This window comes from Apus apus, chromosome 1, assembly GCF_020740795.1.
Source record: "Apus apus isolate bApuApu2 chromosome 1, bApuApu2.pri.cur, whole genome shotgun sequence".
NCBI classification, from domain to species: Eukaryota; Metazoa; Chordata; class Aves; order Apodiformes; family Apodidae; genus Apus; species Apus apus.
Genome location: NC_067282.1, coordinates 73,831,548 through 73,851,068, shown reverse-complemented (window position 1 = coordinate 73,851,068; position 19,521 = coordinate 73,831,548). Strand labels below are relative to the sequence as shown.

The 19,521-nt window shown below is 36.1% G+C and overlaps 1 protein-coding gene across 18 annotated transcripts in view; it reads left to right on the top strand.

Annotated features, from left to right (window-relative positions):
• Positions 1-19,521, top strand: part of ABI3BP (ABI family member 3 binding protein) — a 152,404-nt gene that overhangs the window by 98,201 nt on the left and 34,682 nt on the right. For 15 of the 18 annotated variants that reach the window (XM_051622176.1, XM_051622076.1, XM_051622147.1 and 12 more), the window contains 13 exons: positions 506-580; positions 1,392-1,466; positions 2,150-2,197; positions 2,761-2,835; positions 3,564-3,638; positions 5,813-5,887; positions 6,545-6,616; positions 7,095-7,169; positions 8,748-8,822; positions 9,301-9,375; positions 10,487-10,552; positions 10,882-10,956; positions 15,748-15,843. In XM_051622176.1, the coding sequence (XP_051478136.1) occupies positions 506-580; positions 1,392-1,466; positions 2,150-2,197; positions 2,761-2,835; positions 3,564-3,638; positions 5,813-5,887; positions 6,545-6,616; positions 7,095-7,169; positions 8,748-8,822; positions 9,301-9,375; positions 10,487-10,552; positions 10,882-10,956; positions 15,748-15,843 (957 nt within the window). The remainder of the gene's footprint in view (positions 1-505; positions 581-1,391; positions 1,467-2,149; positions 2,198-2,760; positions 2,836-3,563; positions 3,639-5,812; positions 5,888-6,544; positions 6,617-7,094; positions 7,170-8,747; positions 8,823-9,300; positions 9,376-10,486; positions 10,553-10,881; positions 10,957-15,747; positions 15,844-19,521) is intronic. The other 3 variants (XM_051622108.1, XM_051622156.1, XM_051622166.1) reach the window with 3 other exon arrangements.

Here is a 19,521-nt window from a genome sequence, read left to right as displayed (position 1 = left end):
ACTGTCAGAGCAGAATCCCTTCAGTGATCTTTAGGTCACATGATTCCTTGAGTTAGATACACTTGACTAAGGTATTTTTATCATTTGAGGCCAGTACTGTGAATCATTCCAGTACAACCTCCATTTTTAAAAAGCAGTGGTGTCTTTGTATTTAAAACTATTTATTTTGTTTTCTTTTTATTTTTTTAATTCATCTTCATAAAAATAACGGGTAGTTCTGTCACGTGATTACTTGATGATATGTCACAAAAGATTTTTTCTTTTCTAAATAGCCTGATTTAAAAAAAAAAAAGAAAAAAAAAAAGAAAGAAAAGAAAAAAAGAAACAAACAAAACAAACACCAAACACCAAATCCCCCCCAACCACAAAACGTCCCTTTTGCATTACTTGCATAGAATATCTTTGGTTCAATCTTTGCTGTGTTTTTGTCAATTGTTGTGGGTGGTAGTGGACAATGATATCTTGGAAAATTACAGTGTGGTGTAACCCAGTTTCTTTCTTTCAGCTCCTAAAGATACACGCCCTAGGCCTTCCAAACCAAAAACATCACCCAGTCCACATGTTCCTCCAACTAGAGCAAGTAAGCTTATCAGAATTTTGCCCTTAAGTGCATGAAAGTTTTATCAGTTTGAAAACTGTCAAAATTGCTCAGTTTTCTGAAGGCACACAGATTATTGAATTGAATATTATTGAGTAGGCTGTGTTCTACTGCCATAATGTTATTTTGCTATATAGCTGTCACAGAACAAGACAATCAGCTAGATACCTCTGCAAGGCAGTAACTTGTATAATGGCAGGGATGTGGGGCTTGACACTCATCTTGAGCCCTTACACGTAGGAAAAATTGGTGCCTTAATTTCCGTAGGATGTGACGTAGAGGTATTTGTATTTTCTAGTTACTCATTTACAGGTGTCAGATTACAGTACTTTCCTGTTCTCAAAACTTTGGAAATAGTTCTGTCCATTTGAAAATTAGTGGTAAATTTCCATGTTTCTTCTACTTTGTCTGCTTTGCTGGAGGTTTGTTGGTTTGGTTTGTTTTTAATGCAAAGTTGATTTAAATTAGGCAGCAGATTTTGGGAATATGAAACACTTAAGAAGCACAACTAGAGGAATTGTTAGAACTCCAGGAGTTTATTCTGTAGAAAGCTCTATTTGACAGAGTTGAGTTAATCAAATGCTGCACTGTAACACACACTTTGTCTTTAGTCTCTGCAGTAATGTAATATTGATTGCCTTGAAAGCAGATCTCTGTGATTATTTTCAAATTTAAGAAATACTTCTTAAAAAATTTCTTTCCAGAAAATGAATCTCCTGTGAGAAGAATCAAAATACTTGTGTTGAATCATCATGTTCAACCAACATGTTCAAAGCTTTTATCATCTTCACAGGTCCAAAAGAAAGTCGGCGAGTCTCTTCCAAGCCTAGAGCATCGCCAAGTCCAGATGTACCACACACAAAACCTGGTAAATACATTGTTGTTTTCTTGTCCTTGAATATTCAGCGTTTCTTTTGGGTTGTCTTTCCTGAATGAATCACCTGTTTATTAACGTCTCTTCATATTACAAACAAATAGATCTTCTAATTATAATTAATTATGTATTTAAAGGAAGATAGAGCCGGACTGTATTTTTAATGGCTGAGTTTGGATGAGCTCTGTATGATTTTCAAACTATGAGAGCTGTCACTGATGAGTAATCTACATAGCAGGGTAGAACACAAAAAATATTGTATCTTAGTTCCTGGAAGAAAATGCATCTCTTCTGTGCCCCTCAAAAGATGCCTAGAGAAAAACATAGTTGAGGACCTTCATGAATGGCTAAATATCTCCAACTCAAACCACTCCCGTTTGTGTGCCTTGATAATGGAATTTGACCCTTAAAGATATATTCAATACTAATTTACATACTAGCAAACTGCCAAACTACTGAAGCTCCTGATGGCTCTGCAAGCATAATTGAGCCTTCCTTTTTGAGTGAGTGTATATTAACTAATTCCACCAACAATTAGTTAAAAAAAATAATAATTTAAAAAAAAAAGTTAAGTTATGTGTTCCAATTTGAAAATAAACCAGTCATATAAAAGGAAGCCTTTTAGCCTTTTGCTTGTACTTATTGCTATTTCTGTGTACTTTCTTGTTTTTATAAAGTTTTAGCACCTACAACATCTACAGTTGAACAACCAAAGAAAGCAACAGGTAAAGATGTTATTTTGGTCTGGTCATTGTTCTGTTTTTTTTCCCTGCTGCTTCTTCGACCAAAGATTGTGTGTCATTATTCTGCATTCACAAATTCTGTTTGTGGGCTTGATTGTTTGGGGTTTTTTTCTATTTAATGAACTTAATTGCACTCTATTCTAGGTATTGAGAGATTCCTAGCTGCTTTGTTGTTTTCACAGAAAATTTATTTCATTCTCACACACACTGTTATTCCTTTGAATTCTAGGAGACAAGCATGCCATGGGTATTGCAGCTATGAGCTCTGATATACAGATGGAAACATCTTCACTATAGTTGTCTGTGTTCTTTCATTTTTTGTTGCTTGACTCCAGATTTTGCTTGCGTGATCAATTTTCCACCCATGTTTTCATTCACTCTTTTCTTTTCTCTTTGAACTCCTGTACGTATCTGACGCTCAATTTTTCAGTCTCTCATGCAAGGATCTTGTTTTTATTCGCAAGCATGAGGCATGTGGTGCCTGTGCAATAAACCTGTCTAATTTCTGAAGATTATAAACCCTTAAAACAGGTTTTTTCTTTCAGCTCCTAAAGAACCTCAACATACTCCCTTTAAATCTAAAGCAACTCCCATCCCAGATGCTCCACATATCAAGCCTGGTAAATTATCTGCTGTTTTGTGAATTTGTGGCTGATAACTGAGCAGCTACTCTCAGGGTGGGCACAAGGGGGGGAGGGGGAGGGAAGGTTAACAGTACATTTGCTGTCATTCTAGCTTAAGAAACCTCTGCAAGGCTGCAGTTAAGTCACACCACTTGTGGGAACTGCAACAGTTCAAGATTTTTTTTTTTTTATATTAGGTGGATAATAACAGAAAAAGAAATAGTAGTGACCTGTATGTTTAAGTCAATGATAAAAAGTTATTCACACCTTGTCTCTGAGCATCACACTTCAGGAGTTTCCACCATGTATTTTAAGCTCTTACAAGAGAAGCCTCCTAAACCTTTTGGAGTACTTTTCCTTTATATACACATTTTCATCCAGATTAATCTGAGGATTCTCTTCAGTTGTATTTTGACTTGGACACTCCCCACCCTACATCTGACTCACCTGTATAAGATAATCAGTGGTTTCACTGAAGGGTTATTATTGGGGTTTTTTACGTACTAGATTAAAAAACAACAACAAAAACCCCAACCCAAAAAAAAAAAAATCAGAACAACAAAACACACACGTTAAATCTCTGAGGGTAAATGCCCATTTCTGTTTAAAAACATCCCTTTCCTGGTGTATATAGTATAGTGTTGAAAGTTGGGGTTTTTTTAAGGGGATGGGAGGGAAAGGGACAATCTCTTCATTATTTGAGCATTTGACATTTGTTCCAACAGAAATCATTCCAACCTCCCATGAACCAGATACTACTATGATTCCTCATATTCCTGAAAGAACAAAGGCAACATCGGGTAATAATCAGTATTTCATAAATAATTACTCTATTTTCTGTTTCTCTAAGAGAATATATTCTTAGAGCTCATTACATGATATTAAAAAATAATAATGAAGTTTTGGTCTGTTTCTAGATCCTTGATTGTTCTTAAGTCTTGGTAGGAGTAATAATGCATAACCTCAGTTACTTTTGAAGAGTCTTTTCCTTGTCTTCTAGCCTTTCCAGTCAGGATGATATAATTCCCTTCAGATGTTCTATATTTTCCTTTAGAAGGGGACTTTATTTAAAGACCACATAGTGATTCCTGTAATTTCTGCATCTCAGGTATAGATACTGTTATCCTAAAATACACTTCTGCTTCATTCCTCATGGTATAAGTTTACAGAAGAAAATCACTAGAAAATTGTAAGGTATCAACTATAGCATAGCATAGCATACACCAAAACAGACCAGCAATGTGACCCTTCAGATCAAATATTAGCTCATAATGCCATCTTCTCTACTAACTTCTAGTCATCTGTGTTCGGAAAAGATAATTTGCTTATTTAGTTATTTATACATTTGGTGGATGAAAATCTAGACATGAGCTGGCAACGTGCACTTGCAGCTCAGAAATCCAGCCATATCCCGGGCTGCATCAAAAGCAGTGTGGCCAGTAGGTCAAGGGAAGTGATTCTCCCCCTCTGTTCTTGTGAGACCCCACCTGGAGTGCTGTGTCCAGTCCTGAGGCTCCCAACATAAGGGTATGGAGCTGTTGGAACACAAACAGAAAAGGGCCACAAAGATGGTCAGAGGACTGGAGCACCTCTCCTATGAAGACAGGCAGAGAAAGCTGGGGCAGCTCAGCCTGGAGAAGACAAGGCTCTGGGGGGGAGACCCTATAGCAGCCTCCCAGTACCTGAAGGGGCCACAGGAAAGCTGGGAAGGGACTTTTTACAAGGTTTTGTAGTGATAGGACAAAGAATAATGGTTTTAAACTAAGTAGTGTAAATTCAGACCAGATACAAGGAAGAAGTTTCTTTACAATGAGGGTGGTGAGGCACTGGAACAGGTTGCCCAGAGAAGCCCTGGAAACATTCAGGGTTAGATTGGATAGGGCCCGGAGCAGCCTGATCTAGTTGAAGATGTCCCTGCTTACTGCAGGGGAGATGGACTAGATGACCTTTAAAATGTCCCATCCAACACAAATGATTCTGTAAACATTATCTGAGAATTCTTTTGTCTTAACTGCAATGTCAGATGTGAATCAAATGGGGGTCAATTAATCCAAGCAGTGTGGGGGGGTTAGGAGTATTGCTTGAGCAATCTTTGCTAATAGTTATCTATCCCCAGTTTCAGAGACAGACATTGACCATAATTTTCTGAGAAAGAAATTATATCACTAATGAAGTATGAATAGCCATTTAAGAATTTTTGAGTTATGTTTTTTCTTTTTGAGGTATAATAAATGAAAAATGCTTTTCAGCAGTTTTCTGTTTTAAAATATATTCCCTATATGCATTGATACTGAAGTTAGTACTCATTTTTTATCTCTTTACATAGCTTTATGAAGTGCATGTGCCCTGTTGTACACATCTAGGGCTACCTGATGCAGTAATCATATGCAGAAAATCATTCTTAGGAGCAAGGGGGACAAAGAGTGCACAGGCTAAGACAGATATTTTGAGGATTTCTCACATTGGTATGGTTCAAAGGCTATCAAGTGCTAAAATAACATTTTCCAGTAAATTATTCCTACATAGCAGTATTTTTTAACTGAACAGTATGAAGACAACAAGATTGAATAGTTCCCACACAGGAACAAAGTAGTTAATTTCTAAATCAACTCTCGTACGAAGAGTCCACTGAAAAATAGATCCTGTTTTCAGATACTCATGTATAGCAGATGTGGAAAATGCAGAATACTACTATCTATTTTTGTCCCATTAGTTTGTGCTGCTCATGGCTGTATTCTTCACTGCTTTATCCAAAGCTGTAAGTTTGTATATAATTTTGGGGAAGTCTGTTTGTATCAGTGGCCGTTTAATTTGTTTTCCTTTCTGTGCAGGAATTCCGACTTATTGTTTCTCAGCTTTACCCTTACAGAATTTGCCCTTATCACAAATCAGATCATACTTAGATTCCTTGTGTGCTGTGAAAATGGTGTGTTATTTCAGTTATCATTCTGGGTGCTGTTTGTTTTTATTTCAGCTCCAGCTGAAAAACAGTTCATTCATACAAAACCAAAAACATCTGAAAAACCAAGAGTACCACACACCAAACCTGGTAATGGAATAATTCTTTTGATTGTGTGTGTTTGTGTTTAATCATTCTTTCCCTCAGCCTCAGGATTTGCACTTTTTAAATGGAATTATTCGTAGCTGGTTTTGTGCTGAAACAAATACATTACACTTAGGTCAATCCAAGATCTGCCAAAACTACAGTGAAAATAAGAGTAGGATTTGTAGTATAGCATAAAAAATGTTTTTACTTCTTTCTATTACATAAAGCACAGTATGACTAAAATAATGCAGCTGTTGGCAAGTTTCAGTGGCTAGACAGACTGAGTTTTCTCTGGTTACTTCCCAGTAATCAGAAATGCTCTCCGTGAACACATTTTTTTTCTTGTTGTTAATCCATAAAATGCAATAGAACTCCTTTGCATTTTTTTTTGTACAGTTAGGAACAGACACTATGTGCTGTAATGAAACAGAACCGGTCTTAAAAATAGTTGTGTGGCTGTGTCTCTTCCCATTTTTGTTGTAGAAGGAATATATAGGATAAGTTAATAGAAAGATAATTACATCTGTCAGCACTTGATTTTTAAGATATTCTGTTGTTCTATAATTTGGGGCATTTTGAAAGTTGAGAAATAGTGCAAATGGTACTTTGTTTCTATTACAGTTTAATATTCTAAGATTATTCATATTTTCTCCTTGACAGCAATACATCAGACAACACCACCACCAGTTATCACAAAATCTACTACTATTGAGTACTCAAGGGCAACAATGGGTAAATAAGTTTCCTCTAAGTTGAGATGCAGGTATTTTTAAATTTTCAACAGTGAAATTTCTAGAGAACACATACTAGTGTGGCATTTTGTGTAGCATCGTTCCACTATTCCTTATTCTCCTTACACACATGCATGTTTCTTAGTAGAGATGAGTCTCGGTTCTATACTAGAAGAAAAGCAGAAATAGCCTACAGCTCGTGCCTGGTCAGAAGCCTGTATTTGTCAGATTTCCAAGCAAATTCAATGGTCTGATTTTTCTTTTAGAGCAAGAATTTTAGTCACTAACTCAACTTATCCTACAGCACAATGCTGGGACTTTTCTGGATTTTGGATAGCAATTTTGTTTCAGGTTCCAGAAAGACATGGAATTGTTATTGGCTTTTTTTTCAGGCATTTGAAGCATGCATTTTCTGTGGGCTAAATATGGCATTGGCTCACAACTCCTGAAGAATACAATAATAATCTTTTTCCTTTCAGCTCCAAAAGAAACACTGCTCATTCCTTCCAAACCCAAAACATCTGTCAGGCCAGAAGTACCACCAACTAAGCCTGGTAAAGTTTGTAACTTTAAAAGTCTTATTGTGGCGCTGCCCTGGTTACATTTTGTGCTGCCATTCAGTACTGCAGTCATGTGGCATGTATAGTATGTAGACAGAAATTAATTTTGTTGTTCAGCTCAGAGTATGTTAATATACTATATCAAAGAGAATGACCAAGAACTGCATCAATTTCCACGGAGAGAATAAGTAAAGATAGTTGGGTTTTTAACATTTGTTTTTTGAATTGGTGGGTAGTAGCCATTAAAAATGTGAGGAATTTGATTAATTTTAATAAAAATATACTGGTGTAGCCAGGTTCACTAAATTATTCTATTTTGGGGGATTTTATTACCCTAAAGACATTTGCTTCAATTTCTTGAGTACTTTTAAAACTTGGGTTACAGTATCTCAGTCCAAGAGAGTCAGATTCTAGAAGTATAGGTCCCTTCTTCCTATCAGTGATTTTTGCAGTAAATACAGTAGTTTTAGGGACGCTAGTTATAAAGAAGGATGATGATACCTCAGCTTTACCCTGCCTGTGACCTATTTCCATAAAAATTACTAGGTAGGAAGGTTACAGGAGAAAAATTTGTTATGGGAGTGAGAACATGGTTATCAGAGCAGCTCTTAATCTTTCTTACTCTTTGATCTAACTAGTATATTTTAGGAAAATATACTAGTTAACCCTTAGACCTCTAGCCCTTTTTATCTAGCCAAAAATAATTAAAGCAGAGACCCTATTCATTCAATAACTGTCCTTGTATATTGCTATGAAAGTCAAATTGAGTGGTCCAGGAAAAAAGATTTCTTTTTTCTAAAGGCCTTATTTTGGAAGGTTTTCTGTTAAGTAATCAGGATAGATTCTAAGTTTCATTTGAAGAAGAGCTATTTCAAATAATGTCACAGTTAACAAGTGCCATGGTTTGGTACCACTACAAAGTTAGTTTTAGGTGAAGAATTTTAGAAAAGAGAATGGATAGGTTTACTTTTTTCCTTTTAAACTTGAAATATACATAATTATGATGATGTATATGCGTAATAAATTGCTGTTAAGAAAGTTGTTATAAAAAAATGGCACTATTGAATCACTGACCTTTATGCTAGTAAGTAGGTTACTTACCAGCTTCCATATTTTAACCTTTTTTCTGAAAGAAAAAGAGACTTATGGTGTGTGCCTCTGCCTGCCACTGTCACCTTTTCGTCCAAAGACTTAGGTATCCTTCACTAAATTCAATTAAATTTGAGTAAGGGAAGAATGTCTGAAATATAAGTAAGTTACTATAAGATTCTAGAAATATTTACGGAAGCGCAAATTAATATACCCGGTGTGACAAAGACCAAAGACTGTCAGAACTCTGCTTTTAGAGCATTTGTTCTGGAGTTGGTGGTGTCCTGGCAGAATAGTTGTACTGTCTGGCTGTCAGCATGAAAATACATCCAGACTAATCAGAACACCTATCTGTCTCACGTCTGTTAAAATTGTCTTAGCAGATATGTAGAGCAGTTTTTAGGAAACAAAGGACACAGATCCTTAATGAAATCCATCTTCTTTAATTTCATTTCTCACAGAACAGTGTTTTATTTCTTTTAGCTCCAAGATCAACACACCTGGGATCAATCAACCTTATAACAGTTCATGTTGTTGAGGGGTCCAAAATGAGTTTGGGTAATGAGAATATTATGTCAGTTTATTTTTCATAAAACTTTACTTTCTCTGCCTTTTCTCTATGGCTAAACCTACACTTTAATCAACAGAAGTACCTTAATATATTTTAATGTTTTGTTCATTTGTTAGTCACATTCCAGTGCATGTACAAAATGTTGCTGGTTTTAATTTTCCAGCCATTTTTTCTTTCCTGTCATTCTTTCCAGAAGTACTTCATGTACAAGGCTGAGGAGTCATATAAAAAGGCATTACCTGATCATCTTTTCTTCTTTTATCTGACTTACTAATGATGTATGTATTCCCAGTCTTGAAAAGCCTGTTATCCATATAAAAGCATGATTTTAAACAATTTTCTAGCCCCGACTCCTTTAGCTCATGGTCTGCACAAAGACAGTTTAAATTTCCCTTCTACCTGTGGTGTCGTATGTTTAAAAGGAAATCATTTGCATTTGATAAGCAATAGTATCTTTCATTTCAGCTCCCAATGAAACGTACCAGATTCCACCCAAGTCCAAAACTGCCCTAGCAACTGAAATTCCACGATTCTATACAGGTAATTTTTAGGATTTTTTTAAGTTGTTGTTTTGAGAGTGTGTAGATTTTGAGTAAAATCTGTAGAGTTTAAGTTTCAAAGGTCTGTTCATTATTACTGTTACAACTGTTTCAAATATAGAAAATAAAGACTTATTTTTCCCTTTATCAATTTTTTTTTTCATTGCTCTGAAAATCAAAGTTTAATCAGTATTGCCTCAAAGATTATATGACAATTTTAAGCAGCATTCATGCTTTGTATTATATCCTCAGGGGTACAGTGTGGCAAACAGGTATAACTGACATCCACCTTTTTCCTTATAAAATACTAAATATAAATCTGTAAAAGTTTTCCCATATATGTTATTTCCTACATAAGTATTTTCTCTGACACTTCAGAGAGGCTGGATTAACTGTGGTGGGTAGAATAGTTATTAAATTTGAATATCAAATAGCTAGCTCTATTTCTTTGAAAATGTATGGAGGTGGATAATTTGGCACAAGATGACAGTGACTACTGCCTGTGCTTTCAGCTTTCAATGTGATTCACACAGATTCTGTAACAACTAAAGTATCAAAATCATTTAGCAAGTGAAAGAAACAATTATAAAAGGTTTAAGGCTTCTGATTTTAACTTTGATGATCACACTGTGCTTCAGCAGCCCTACACTGTGCCTGCATTGAATTATTCTGGTTTTATTATCGACAATATTTAATATCTAATATTTTTATTTGAACATTTGATGGGGGGGGGGGTCAGTTTCATGTTTTATTTTGAGGTTTTTTGTTTGTTTGTTTGTTTTTTACAGAACCTAATTAAATGTCTTAAGGCCATGGATACCTTGCAGAGCTAACTCTGTATCCATATACAGTTGGGTAACTGGCTGTAAATATTTTATATCTTTTCCTAAACCTAAACATGAATGTAACTGGTCAGGCTGCATGATGGAGTCATCTGACCACTAAAGAAACTAGCATTTTCAGCGTGCATTTTGGATTGGAACTCATAGAATTCTCATATGTCCATTTTGCTACATCGCATTGATGCATGGACCTTTTTTTCTGGCACATTACACTGCACTACTGGTGTTCCTTTTACACATGGTATTTAAACTGAACCTTATTTCTTTTAGCACCTCATAAACCACGTCTCACTTCTGCAAGACCAAAGCCATCTGATAAACCACAGACCAGACCTGGTAATAATTGTTTGTTAAATTTGGGATGGGGAAGAAATCAATTAATTAATCAATTTCACCCATTGTCAATGAAATTTTAAGTGTTGCTGGGGAAATATGGTATTTTTTTTTTTCAATTAATCAATCTAGAGATAAAGCTTTTCCAAATCAGGGGAGAGGGGAGGGAGGGGAACAAAAAAACCCAAGAACCAAAACTGTGGGTCTCAGCAAGTGTTGCTTTTTTTTTCTCTAATGTGGAATTTTTAACATCACGTAAAAGTCCGCTGAGTTTTCTTCTCATGGAACATTTTTCTTGTTTCTTCTTTTTTTCTTTTTAAATGCTCTCACAGCTTTTAGTAAAACCACACTAGCACCAGCTAGAACAAAAGCATCTGGACTGCCAAAGTGGATTGTACCAACAACAGGTAGAGCTGCCATTTTGGAGGGGGGTGCTTAATTTATCAGTAAAATACATAAATTTGACTTCCTCAAATCATTTTAAGCCCTGCAAAATATTTCATTGTCTTTGATTATACAAGTTGGTTCCTAAAAATACTGTATGTAATTGCTGCTACTGGTCATGCTATGTAATTCTTGAGTGTCATTGTGAAATTTTATTGACAGTCAGTGTAAACTTACAGGTAGATTAACATGTGGCCACTGTTTAGTGATGTTTTCTAGAGGATAGGTCCAGAATAAATACTGCTAACCACTTTGTGGAAAAGGGTTACCCAGTTGTTTTAGTCCAAGTCAGAATGCTTGGTAAGAAAGTCTTAAAGACAGGTATCTTGCTAGAGGTGTGCTCATGTCAGACCTACTCATATCCAGGCTATGCAGTATCCAGACTATGCAGTATTCAGGCTTCAATACTTGAGCCTGAAGTTCCAAGTGGATAGGACATAGAGCAGGGTGAGAACTGTCACTTCAGTTTACCCATCCTTACTCAGACAGATACATATCCATAACCAGAGAGATTTGTTCAAAATACTGCTTTGGTTGAGGGGAAAAATCATTTATCCTTTTCAATTGTAGCTGATTATTCATTCCATCCAGTCAAAAAATGTATTAATTTATTATATCTGTACAAGTACTGTTGTGGTTTTTTTTAATACGGCCATTGGTAAAACAGAGTTTTGGGGTTCTTCATCAATGATGCAAGTTTAAAATAATAAATAAAAAAAAAATAATACACAGATTCAAAGCAAACTTCTGGCTGTTCACCCATTACTCTCAGTGCCACTGTCCCATACTATTGCTCTGTGGTAGCTAGGTTAGGATAACCTGAGCAATACACCATCTACTCTGCACATTTCCTTTTTTTGATCTGTGTAATGTTCCTCCATACCAGGATTTCCAGATCAGAATTCCAGTTTCATACCTGTTGTTGACCTTACTATGATTTGAGCTACTCATTCCTGTACATAGTTTGGAGAAGCCCAACACCTTTTAGAAAAGGCAAAATCTCAGATGAGATTATATTTAAATTTAATTAAAAATAGTCTGTTTAGAACATGACATGCTACTACTCTGTATTACAAACAGAGTGGATGCCTTCATTGGAACTATGTGTTTTTTGACCCTTCAAATGTCATTTTCGTAGGTTCATTACCTTCTGGAAAATGAAATGAGCCTATCAGATTTTAAGACATCAGAGACAGTTACAGTAGTAAGTGACCAATGACAGTAGCTGTGGGTCAAAAAGTTTTGTTCTTTGCTTGTGTTGGCAGTTTGCTTATAAGTGACCTTTCTAATGTCTGATTACTAAAACAGGCAGAGTGCATACGAGTCTCCAGGAGTAGGTGGCCTTTGAAATCACATTATGAAATTATGCATGAATACACAGTTATGTTAGACAGTTTATTAAGCTTTTCCCTTCTCCCATATAGTAGCAACATTGGCAGAGGTATTTGGAGATTAAAAATAAGAAAAAAAAAAGCATGTTAAGTAAATCAGCAGTCTAAGTGTAATAGTAGACATGTAAGATGTAAAATACAGGTTATCGGTTTTAATGCTGTTTTAGGTGACTGCTAAATTATTGCTTTAAGGAATCTCATTTTTAGTTGTCATTATTTCCATGTCTTTATAGCAGTGCCAGTAGCCAGGAAGAACTAGAGCTTCATTGGGGTAGATTAGATTAAAAATCATCACAAGATATTACCTTGCTGTGCATGCTATGTGTATGCAAATAAGGCAAATAAGTTCCTTTTAGATTATGCTTCTAATAATGTTTCCCGTTGCTCAGTTATGCAAGTCATTTTTCTCTGAATTAAGGAAACATCCTGAAGACATCTGTTACCTAGTTTTTGTGTCCTGCCAAGTAAACCCTTTAACTTAATGTGATGTCCAATGCACTAAGGAAGAGCTGTTATTATCTGTTATCCATATCTGTTTTCAGTCAGTACTTCTCTTGGTGATCAGTAAGTGAAATCCCAAATCTGTAAAGCAGGTACACCACATTATTGTGGCAAACACAGTGTTTGAGCGTACAAGGCTGTCTGCACTCAAAAAACCCCAACATTTTGCACAGGAGAGTTCAGGTAATTAGTTAAAGAGATCTCCTCTCTCTCTCCCAAGTAATGTGCAATTACATATTATAAACAGAATTCCTAAGTCTGCAGAAAAGACCCAGTAGAGTTCTCTTTTCCAACCTGGAACCCTAAATCTTAGCAGATGAGGAAAAAAAAAATAATTCTTCTTCAATAGGTAACATTATAAGATATTTAGATGTTTTTTGGGAATGGTTAAGTTTGTTTCTTCCATTATGAAAATGATTGTTGTTTTCTGTGGTTAGCTTATCACAGTCCTTAACTTCTGATTTAAACAATCAGAATCCTTGATTGGATTGTAAGGAGCAATATGTTGTCAGGCTTACCTTTAGGCATTACAATATTTTTAATTTCTCTGAAGAAGAGCACATTTACTGAAGAGCTGTGAATACTACGTAATTTGAAGACCAGTTTGGATCTTTTAATTCCTTGCTGGGGTGGCACTGCTATTGAATGTACTTCAGTTCTTCTTCCTGATTGTGCTCATTAGCATCAGTGCAAAAAAGTTTCACCCCATGAAGAGTGTGCTTGGCAGCTTCAGGGCTCAGATGATAAGCAGTAGAATTTGTTTTTTTCCAGCACATGGGATTGTGGCTAGTTTCCTGGCAGACTATTTAGTCTCCTGGCTAGCTGGTGGTAAATCTGCCAGTGGTAAATCTGACTGTGGGAAAGAGGCAGACATTGCCTCCTCGTGACTAACATATCTTTTGCTTTTTTACCATGTTTTAGCCTTTTTCTCTAGCATTTCATTTTATTGAGATGGCTTTTCATATTTGTCTCAGTGTCTTTAACTTATCTTATTCTTTGTTTGGCTGATTTTTTTAATTTAATCCTAATGATTTAAAAACTGCTCCTGATATATTAAGCTTCCAGATAACCTTCAGGAAAAAAACAAACAAACAACCACAAACAAAACGCTGAGCAACATCATCATTTTCCTTGTGAAAGAGGGTTGTTTTTTATGATAATGGCCATTAATTTTGTGTTTACTCTCTTTTTATTTCTGAAATGGTGTGTGTATAGCCCAGTTCTAGAGGAAGTCAAGTACTATGGTGTTTCAGCTTGTTTTATCAAGGGCACTTTTCCCAGTTCTTCCCTTAAAATCAACCAACCTTCTAATGGTATTCCTGCTATTAAAGTTGCAGTGGTTAGTTAAAGTGTTCCAGACCCCATTCATATTTCAGGGGAAGAAAATACAGAAATAAAATAAGACACAAACTATTCTCAGTTCTGTTAAAAGTTTGGATTAATGTGGTAAATTGAAATGCTTATAATAAGCAAGTTATGTTAGTAGCATAAGGAAATGCTACGACAAATACAGCAATCTGGTTGATAGTGCAGGTATCTTGTGTGAAAACACAAACTAACTTTTATGTAACTTTAAAGTGCATTGAAACATTCAAAGTGGAGATCTTGTCAACAGGAAAGTGTTCTGGTATGATCATCTTCTCCCTGAAACTTAGATTTATTTTTCATTGTTACTTTACTAATGGAAGAACAGCAGTGCAAGTTTCTGAAAAAGAAAAAAAACAAACTAGCAACTTCTTCCATCTAGAATGTATGCAATATTTTGTTCATTCCTAACTGCTATAACTTAGAAAATATTACAATTCTAAACTATCAATACTTAAGCAAATCTCTTAACACATCCACACTATGGACTGTGGATTCCCAAGATATGCCTACCAAGAATGGCCAAATAGTAAAAATAATTGAAAAATTATCTAATTTGTGCAGTTAAAACACTAGTTTAATCTCAAAACAAGCTGAGCATCAGATTATAAACCTAAGAAATCTTTGATTGAAATGTTTAGATCATGTTGGAACAGGGTTGGAATTTGGTAATGAATTTCATTTTGAGATTTTTTTTTTTTTAATGCAGTAACTTTCAGGGTGTTTTTTTCTTATCTAATGAGAGAGTGATTTTTATTACTTTTCACAAACATGATGAAATTGCAATGCATCTTCTTACTCTACTATATATAGATTTTTTATAAAGTAAATATACTTACTTCATGTAGGAAAAACATATTAATTTAAGTCTGGTGTCATGTAAATACTCCTGTACCAGGAGTAGTTGTGTTGATCTTTTTTAATGCCATTAACTTCAGGGGTGTTTGTTTTTTTTAAGTATGTTTATATAACTTTTAAGTAAGATTTTCTTTTATACACAAATTGAATTGTATGTACACTTTGCCTCCAGTACTCCAAATATGGTATATGTTTGGTTCAGAATTGCTCTAGCCCTTCAATACGGAGGGTAACTGGAGATCTTATCTTGGGGACAAGGAGAACTTTGTCCTTTGCAGGAATAAATGAACATTTTATTTTGTATACTGAAAAATTAAATGTTTTCTGTACTCATCTTTCCACATAAAATCTTGGTTTAACTCATCTGTTATCTCTTAATCTTACTACTTCTCTCTTTTAAAATACTTTTTTCAAGGAATATTTAAACTTAAATTGCAGACTTTCTAGACCCATATCACTTTCTTCTTACTTGAATAAGAAGATAACACATATCACTAAGTCATCTTAAAAAACATAAGTGGGCCATGTGAGCTAGTTTTGCAGTTAATGTTAGCTAAAGTTTGAACATATACAATATAGAAATATTGCATGACGTGGTACTGCACTGTAGATGCTGACGTCATTTCCTTTGTTTCACAGATGATGTATATACACCTGAGGATATTGTGAGGCAAATTGGCATGGCTGTGGAAAAACCTGTGGAATATAGTGATACCTGGGGAAAGCCAGCTTCTGGTAAGGTTAATAAAAGGAGGCAATATAGCAAACTTTAGCCATTATGAAAAATAAAAATACCACTTTCCTACACAAAAAACACCTCCACTAAGAAGAGGAAGTAATTCTTAGTCATCCTCATCAATACATGCTCTCTTGGCTTCAGGATGCTACTTAAAGAGATAAAAATAAGAATATTACATAATCACTAGCATATGCCATATATTAAAAATTACCACCCCTAGTGGTGTCTCCTTATGATCAAGCAGCCACAATACTGCCAGCATTGAGGTTTTTTTCATAATGATTATTTTCTGCATACCAAGAGAGAATAAAGAGAATGCATAACCAAATCATCCTCCCATTTATGAGGAAGTTTTGTTGAATATTAGGATTGTTGGGAAAATTAGAATGTTAGACTTAAAGGAAAATAACAATGTGGAGCGATTAAGTTCACAGGGTTTTTTTACATGTGCTGTACCAGGCTTGTCAGTTTCACTTTTTTTGCAATTCTTGCAATATTTTCAAAATTATCAAAATATTTTTGCTAAAAAACAGCTTCCCAAAATAGGCCTTCAAAAATATGCTTTTTGTATTTCATTTTTTTCTAGTCCGCTTCTAAAATTGTTATGTTTCAACTGAAAAGTTGTATATAGTGTGTGTTTGCATGCCACATGTATGCACACAAACATACATACAAGCACATAAGCTCCCTTACATATAGAGGAATTCTTTGTTTCATAAGCATAACGAAGAGTAGACCTTGGTATGGTTATGCTTTTTTACTGGCATTACAACTGACTAAAAATAAAGTCTTTTTTGTTTTACCCTTGGATCTACTATTCAGCTGCAGCTGCTCTTTTTACTTATGCTTTCCTTTAAAAACATTATTTGATTTAAAAACACAGGTAAAAAGATATGCCTCTAACTGATTTATAAACTGCTGTTTGCTCCTAATCCCTGCTGAGTTTCTGTTACACTTACTCTACTTGCACAAAGACAAGAACCTATCTTGACAGCTCAGTTCTGATGTTCTATCTTTTTTAAGTCTGTTCAGTCTGAAGATTGTTATTCACAAAGATTAAGTCTAGTGTAATATAATCTTAGTAGTAGCTGAATACAGACTGCAAACTGGGATCAAGGATGGCACTCTGCATTTTTTTGTTACTGAATGTCAGGCAGTGGAGTGTACTTAAGTAAATCCAGCTTGTGATTTGTAGAGACAGGAAGGTATTTTTATGCACATAGATCTGAAGGAACATCTACATCTGCTTTTACTCACCTTATGGTATTAGATGTTTCAAGTTAAGCTTTTAGAGCATTGAAGTAAGCCAAGACTTTGAACTGTAGTCATAAAAACCAGCTGGGTATGGTTGTGAAATTAGCCTACCACTATTTCATATTTTCTTGTATATTTCTGTGATCTTTTCATGAGGTCTTAATACATATATGAAAATTCAGAATTATAGAATTATAGGATGGTTTGGGTTGGAAGAGACCTTAAAGATTATCTGTTCCAACCTCCCTGCACGGGCACCAACATCCAACCTGGCACTGAACGCTTCCAGGCATGGGGCATCCACAGCTTCCCTGAGCAACCTGTGCCAGTGTCTCACCACCCCCACACTATAGAATTTCTTCCTAATGTCTAACCTAAATATCCCCTGTTCCAGTTTAAAAATCATTACTCCTTAGCCTATCACTAAAAGCCCTGGTAAAAAGTCCCTCTCCAGCTTTCCTGGAGGCCCCTTCCTGCGCTGGAAAGCTGCAATAAGGTCTTCCCAGAGCCTTGTTCCTCTCCAGGCTGAAAAACCCCAACTAGGTCAGCCTGGCTTCACTGGAGAGGTCCTCTAGGCTTCTGATCATCTTCCTGGCCCTCCTCTGGACCCACTCTAATAGGTCCGTGTCTTTCTTCTGCTGGATGCGCCGGAACTGGATGTAGTACTCCAGGTGAGGTCTCACAAGAGCAGAGCTGAAGGAGAGAATCATCTCTCTTGATCTGCTGGCCATGCTTCATTTGATGCAGCCCAGGATATGGTTGGCTTTCTGGGCTGCAAGTGCACATTGCACAGAATTGTCAGAGGTGGAAGGGACCTCTAGAGATCATCTAGTCCAACCGCCCTGCAAAAGCAGGATCACTTAGAGCACATTACAGAGAACTTCATCCAGGTGGGTTTTGAATATCTCCAGAGAATGGGACTCCACAATCCCCTTTGAGCTTATATCTAATTTTTCATTTACCAATGTTCCCAAGTCCTCTGAAGAATTGTGCTGAATCTGTCTATAACCCAGTGTGTACTGAGATTGTTGATTGCCCCAACCCAGGTGCTGAACCTCGTATGTGCCCTTTTTGAACTGCATGAGGTTTACATTGGCCCACTTCTTCAGCCTCTTACAGTCCCTCTTGATGGCATCTCGTCCCTGAAGCATGCTGCACCACTCAGCTTGGCATCATCTGCTAACTTGCTGAAGGTGCACTCAATCCCACTGTCTAAGGCATCAGTAAAGGTATCGAACAGTAATGGTCCCACTATGGACCCCTGAGGGACACCATTTGATGCTGATCTACATTTGGACATAGAGCTATTGACAACAAGTTTTTATATGGGACTGTCTAGCCGACTCCTTTCCCATCAAATAGTCCATCTATTAAATCAGTATCTCTCCAATTTAGCAGCAGGGATGCTGTGTGGGACATTGTCAGAGGCATGTAGAAGTCAGGATAGAATGTATCAGTTGCTCTTCCTTTATCCACCATCTCACAGTCACTCCATCATAGAAGGCCATCAGATTAGTCAGGCACAATTTGCCATTGTGAAGCCATGTTGGCTGTCTTTAATCACCTCCGCATCATCCATATGCCTTGATATAGCTTCTGAGAGGATCTGTTCCGTGATCTTACCAGGTGAAGAGGTGAGGCTGGTTAATCAGATATTGCTCTAAGTTAGCCTGTATTTGACTTCTAAGTACATTTACTTTTTCTGAAAACTCATGTGTGTTAACTAAAAAATTTACATTACTTGTGAGAAATTAAAAAGATAAGTTACAGCACATAAGAATTAACCTTTTTGTATTAGGAGTCTGTCCGAAGACTTTTACATGAAGAGTAAGGAAGAACATTATACAAAGAATACGAAGATTAAATAAATCCTAATAGTTCACTGTGCCACTGTCCTCAGAAGTATCTACATTGTCACAAAATCCCTAATTTTTATCGTGTGCCCTAGTTTACAAGCTAAATCTCCACACATTGTTAATTAGATTTGGTGGCATCATACACCATCACACAAATCATTCTGGAAGTAGTAGAAGGGAAGGGTAGGGATTCTTGGTTTTGCAGAGTGCTGTATAGTAGATTCAACTGTGATACAGTCCACTGAACATGATGGTTTGTCTTGCATGTAATTTGCAGTTGGGTTGCTCAGAAGGTTTAACAGAAACTACTGAGTAGTCTATACTTGCACTTTTTTTTACCCCATGAGCGTCTCAGACAATTCCATTCCCTAAGTATGGGTAGGAGGAAAATCAATCATGGATACTATCATGTAGTACTAGGTAGGGTATGATGACTTATACATACAAAAATGTATTATCCTTTTTCAGGCCTTTACACGTATTTTTTTCACCTCCATCTGGGAATTAAGAACTAACATGAAACCTCCAAATGCTATTTTCAAAGCCATTACATCTGCCTGAAAT